The following is a 6,137-nucleotide window of genomic DNA, read 5'->3' on the forward strand; positions in this document are numbered from 1 at the left end:
GAGACGGGGTTTCTCTGTGTAGCCCTGACTGGCCTTGAACTCACTGAGATCTGCCAGCCTTTGCCCACTGAGTGCTGGGATTAAAGGTATGCACCACCACTGCCCAACTGCCCCTGCCCTCTTTTAATGAGGTGAGATTTCCCTATATTATCTATGAGTGTGCTTTGGTTTAAGCTAGAGGTATTTAATATATGGCAGCACTAATAAGGGGATAGAGGAAAAATAGGAAGTAAATTGTAGGCAAAGGTGTGTGGAAGCATTGCAGGACTCTTTAACTTAAAGCGTAAGGTTTCAGTGCTCTTTTTGTTGAACCCCTGACTCTGTTTAAGCTTGGTCCTTGGTCTCTGTCAAATGGTGTGTTTGTTGCACTTTGGGATTTGTCCCTGTGGGTCTTTCTGATTCCTTTCCTGCTGTGGGGAGCTGCTGTAGACCCACAAGCTAGAAGTTGATTGGAAGGAGAATTACTGTTAGCATGAACTATTTCATCTGCATGAGAAATTGTAGAAGCAAGTAGAAAGTCAGGTATGAGACAAGTGGGAATAGGGTTAAACCTGTCAAATCTTCACTTTCTAGGTGTGGTGGCGTAATGTAATTCCACAGTATAACTCCATAGAATAATTCCCTACTCTAATCCCAGCATGTGGGGGTAGAAGTGTGCTGACATACTATCATTCCATACTGTAATACTAGCACTTGGGGTAGAAGAAGCAATATCAAAAGTCCAGGACAGCCAGGTTTACATGCAAATTCTAGGGCAACCAAGAACCCAGTGAGAGTCTATAACAAAAGCAAAACAACTGTAAAAACCTTTATTAATTCAAAGATTTGCTGTTTTGGCAAGCATGCTATTCTAGTGTCTGTAAGTATAACTCAGTTTTAGAAAGCTGGCCTTTTTTCTTGACATATTTATGTGATAGAGAAAGGGTTTTTCTCTGGAGAGGCAGAGTAGCAGAGAGACACTGTCCTTGGAGCTGATGGACTGTGCCACGGGACCCCACATTCTTATCTTGTCCCTGGAATGTATTTCCAGTTTCATTTCTTGGCTGAGCTCAGTTTTTATTTCACTGTGTATATCTATTTTTCGTTTTGAAAGATGAGGTGCTGTACTGGTTAATAGACATTTTGTAGATTTACCCAAGGTAACTAACGTTTTGTCATAATTCTCCTCCCTCAAAAAGTTCTGCCTCAAGGAAAAAGAGCTACATAGAAAACCCACATTTGTCGCTGGCTCTCATGAAACCAAGAACAGAAGAGAAGCAAGCTAACACTATAACATCTGTTCAGTGTCAGCGTCTTTTGGATGAAGTTTCCCCTCTGGAACAAGTACCGGGTATGAAGTGTTCATAATTATTTCATGTATACATTTTAATAGATTTAATTTCTTTGTCCTTTGCTGGATGTCAGTTTTATTTTCTGTCCTGTGATAAACAGACCTCTCTTCTTTGCCCTGGAAACCATGCTGTTAATAGGCACAGCATGCTTCTGTTTAGAACAAAGAGTGCATTCCTGGTACTTTTCACTTTTCCTTCCACCAACCTAAACTTTTTTTTGTATTAATATAATTCTAAAATAAATTGTTGTTTATAATTTTGAAATATTCAAAAGTGAGTCATTTAAATTTTTTTGTTTATTTAATAATGTGATTATTTTTATTTTTTAAATTTTTAAAAAGAGGTACTTATTCTTCTCTTTTATATTACATTCCAACCACAGTTTCCTCTCCTCCTTTAAAAATTTATTTTAAAGTAGATGTTTAAATGATGGTAGAGATGGAAAATGGTGGCGGGGTGTGGTGGTACACATCTTTAGTTCTCCCAGTATGAGGAAGAAGAGGCAGGGGAAAGATAAGAGTTTGAGGTCAGATGAATCTACAAGTTCCAGAACAGCCAGAAGTACATAGTGAGACACTGTCTCTAAAAAGAAAAGAAAACAAACAACCATAACCATCCTCCCCAAACAAAAAAGAAGAAAGAAAATGTACTCAAAACATTATTATAGATTTATCATATATATTAAACAAGCTGTTTATTTGTAACAAATGTCTGGAAACCGTAAGTAGTGAAAGGCTTTATTGTAGTTTCTGTGACCTCGGTCCATGTGTGGCAGGTTGCATCGCTGTGGGCCTGACAATGATTGTTGTGGTGGGAGTATATGTATGGTGGAGCCAAACCCCTGACTCCAGGTCAGGGAGCAGGGACAGTTCTAACTAAGGGCCTCACACATGCTTAGGGAGCACTGGCAATGGAGTTATACTCCAGTACTTTATTTATTATGGCTCTCTCTGATATTGTAAAATTTCTGTTGTTATATATTTTAGACTACATCTCTAAATGTGCTAACCTTTTATTGTATGATCATAGTGCTGTTATCAGTTGGTAAACTTACTTACTTTATGTGCTAGCGAGGCAGCCAATGTTGATGTGCTTGAATTGGGGTTTGAAGATCATTTGTTTTATCCTGTACAGTCATGCTTGTTGAAATAAGGGAGTCCTGTCATTTAGAACTCATTTCTGTATTTGGGCTTGTCTGCTGGCTTATGTGGATGTCATTTCTCTCCCCTTTCCTAAATCTCTTACTACAAAAACGTTAGCTTTACAGTTGATTAGATTGATGTTCAGGTTTCATGGCACGTGTGTAATTTTATGATACCCCATCCTAATAGTTTTAAATGTTTAGCTGACCAATGATGGATTCCTGTGTTATCATCTGAACATGCATCTCTTCTGTTTCGAGCTAAAGGAAATGTTTAGTTCGTTTAAGTATGATTGAAAAATAATCTGATCCCTTGGTTTTTGTTTTTTCTTATATAGACTCAGCTCTTGATTTTCACTTAAAGTCATGGATGAATAATCAAGAACACAAGGTAAATTTTTATATATTTGTTATCAATGTCTGGAGTGCTGTAATAGAGTAGAAGTTTGTATTTCTCTCTCTCTCTTTCTCTCTCTCTCTCTCTCACACACACACACACACTTGTACATAACAGAACTTTTGTAGCAAAATTACAAATCTAGCTATGCTTGGTGTTATATCCCTATATTCCTAGCACTTGGGAGACTACCTGGAGGATTGCCATGGATCTGAGGCCAGCAGGGCTGTATGGGAAGTCTCTATGTCTTAGTTCCCTTTTCTGTTGCTGCGGTGAACACCTGGTGAAAACAGAAAGGGTTTATTTTAGTTCACAGTTCCACATCACTGCCATCATAGCTGGGAATTCACAGCAGCAGCTTGAGCGAACTGGTTCTATGAAATCCATAATCAGAACAGAGAACAGTGCATGCATACATGGCCAGGTTTAGATTGCTTTCTCTCCTTTTTTTTTTTTTTTTTTTTGCCATCTCTCTGTAGTCTTGGCTATCCTGGAACTTGCTATGTAGAGCAGGTTGGCCTTGAACTCACAGAGATCTGTCTGCCTTTGCCCATCGAGGGCTGGGATTAAAGGCATGTGCCACCAAGCCTGGAGTCTCTTCACTCTTATATAACCTTGAATTCCCTACTTAGGGAATGATGCCACCTACAGCAGGTGGGTCTTTTCACCTTAATTCATGTAATCACAGTAAGCCCAGAGACTTATCTCTTAAGTGATTCTAACTTCTACCAAGTTGAAACACTATCCATCTGTTGAAAAAACAAAGGTGTTTAGCTCTAGTAATAAGGAGATTCAAAGGTAGTTCTATCTGGAGGTGGTGGTGCTTGCCTTTGATCTCAGCACTTGGTCTCTTAGTTTAAGACCAGCTTGTTCTACATAGTGAGTTTCAAGCCAGCCACATAGTGAGACCTTGTTTCAAAAAAATAATAAAATAAAATGAAAGTTGTTCTGGCATTAACTTGTGCATTAGATATGTATTGGATTAGATGAGTCCTGTCCTGTATAAATATAAAATCACATTGACATACAATGTTCTTAATCTTGAAATTAGGTTAATTTTGCAATTAACTCTTAAGTTGGTATCTGTTGCTTTTTAATATATATTAAATACAGGTGTGAAGCTGGGCGGTGGTGGTGCACGCCTTTAATCCCAGCACTCAGGAGGCAGAGGCAGGCGGATCTCTGAATTCGAGGCCAGCCTGGTCTACAAGAGCTAGTTCCACGACAGGAACCAAAAGCTATGGAGAAACCCTGTCTTGAAAATCAAATCAAAACAAAACAAAACAAAACAAAAAAAAACAAACAAAAAAAAGCTGGTGTGTGAAATAAATGACACAAGAAAGTGTTAAATTTTTATTCTGGGCCTTAACTGTTTTTAGTAAGTTGCTCATGCCCTTTAATGCTAGCTGGTTTTTGGGTTGGGAGGAAGAGAAATAAGTAGTTCTAAAAAATGATAGGAAAGATTGCTTGGATGAGGATTACTTACTCCAGCTTTCTTAGTGCATTCACTCCCTGTAGCAGACTTTATTGCCTGAATTTATTTGTGTAGTTTATTAACTATGTTACTTGATTTGTAAGCTGTGGAGGCAGTTTGGCACCTACATTTGAGGGTGGGTCAGTCTAGGGAAGTGGAGTAGGACAAGAAGGGAAGTTACTAGTCCATGCAAAGCCCAAATTCTTCATTGACTGACCCGTAGTTTTCACTTATTAACTGTCTTTTTTGTTGCCCTATATATAACATTTGTTTCCTTTTAGACTATCATGCCTGATGCTGGGAAAAATCTTGAAGAGAAGGCTCCAAACAGTGATTTCAGCCACATCAGCTTATTAGAAAATGAGAAACTTTTAACACTGACAAACCTGGAAGATACCTCTGGTACTATAGAATGGCTGTTTTCTGCCTTTCCTTTGCCACTTGACTTTTTGTCTGTACTGTAGTATTCATTAGACTTTGGTGGGTTATTTTCCCCCTTGTCTTTTCCTTCTCCCTTTAACAAGGCTCTGTTCACAATCTGAGTGGCAGGGTTTACTTTTAATTTTTATTTTCTTTTGAGACAGGGTCTCACTGTGGAGGCTGGTCTAGAATTCCATAGGTAGATCAGGCTGTTCATAAATTCACCACCGATCTGCCTGCCTCTGCCTCCTAAGTGTTGGCATTAAAGCTACCATACCCAACATTATTTTTATTTTTATTTAATTTTTGACTAAAAAGGTCTTGCTTTATAGCTCACACTATCTTTGAGCTCTTGATCTTTCTGCTTCACAGAAAACTATCAGTCAATCTCTCTTTTTCTCTCTCTTGATCTCTTGCTCTCTTACTTTCTCTCTTTGCCTTCTTGTTTTTTTCTTTTCTTCTGTAGTCTTGGGTCTTAAATGCTGGACCTCCCCTACATGTTAGACAGACACTCTGCCACTGAATTATATCCTAAACCCCAATGTCTCCGATTTCTTTTTTGAGATAGACTCATGTAGCTGTAACTGTCCTGAAACTTGCTCTGTATACTGGGGTGGCCTCGAATTTGCTATCATTTTTTTGTTCCTGCCTTCTAAATGTTAGGAACTTATAGGTATACACTAGCTCACTTGGCTATATGATAGTTTCTTATGTTAAGCATAAAAACAGCTACCTAGTTGGTATGTCGTCCACTGCCCTGTTTGTTTTATCAGCCTTTGTGATTAAACATTATGTGTAAATTTAGTTGCTACTCAAAAGCCTATTGTGTTTTTCATTCTACTTTATCAATAGATGATGATATTAATGATGAAGAATTTTATGATGATCATCTAGAAGCATATTTTGAACAACTGGCTGTTCCAGGGATGTTATATGAGGCAGGAGGACAGGAGTCACCAGAAAATGTTTTCAAGTTACCTGTAAGTGATTTCAGTCAAGTACATTTAGTCTTTCTTTTTTTTTTTTTTTTTTGTTCAGTGTTGTAAATTACTATCTGTCTTGTTAGATTTTTTTTTTTTTTATGTTGCTGTTTTATTTTAAGGTCTAGTTTTATGTAGACTATGCTGTCTTCCAACATCACTGTGGAGCTGAGGATGACCTTGAACATCTCATCCATCCACCTCTTACCTCCTAGTTGCTAGGATTAGAATTGTGCGCTACTACCCCTGGTTAATTTCATGTTAACATTAAACTTAAGTCTGTGGTTTTCTGTGGACTTAAAATTGATGAAAAGTTTGATTTTTCTCTGCCTCGTTTCTCTTATTTTTCAATCAACCAAGAAAGTAAAAAGGAATTTAAGAATTCCAGTACTTG

At 38.0% G+C, this 6,137-nt stretch overlaps 1 protein-coding gene across 1 annotated transcript in view; it reads left to right on the plus strand.

The window, feature by feature from the left end:
- The window catches only part of Cep192 (centrosomal protein 192), an 81,585-nt gene that overhangs the window by 8,373 nt on the left and 67,075 nt on the right, over nucleotides 1–6,137 (plus strand). Inside the window, exons 5-8 of the mRNA XM_026783373.1 lie at nucleotides 1,179–1,330; nucleotides 2,811–2,863; nucleotides 4,625–4,745; nucleotides 5,616–5,743. Coding sequence (XP_026639174.1) covers nucleotides 1,179–1,330; nucleotides 2,811–2,863; nucleotides 4,625–4,745; nucleotides 5,616–5,743 — 454 coding nt within the window. The remainder of the gene's footprint in view (nucleotides 1–1,178; nucleotides 1,331–2,810; nucleotides 2,864–4,624; nucleotides 4,746–5,615; nucleotides 5,744–6,137) is intronic.

This window comes from Microtus ochrogaster, chromosome 18 (assembly GCF_000317375.1).
Source record: "Microtus ochrogaster isolate Prairie Vole_2 chromosome 18, MicOch1.0, whole genome shotgun sequence".
NCBI classification, from domain to species: Eukaryota; Metazoa; Chordata; class Mammalia; order Rodentia; family Cricetidae; genus Microtus; species Microtus ochrogaster.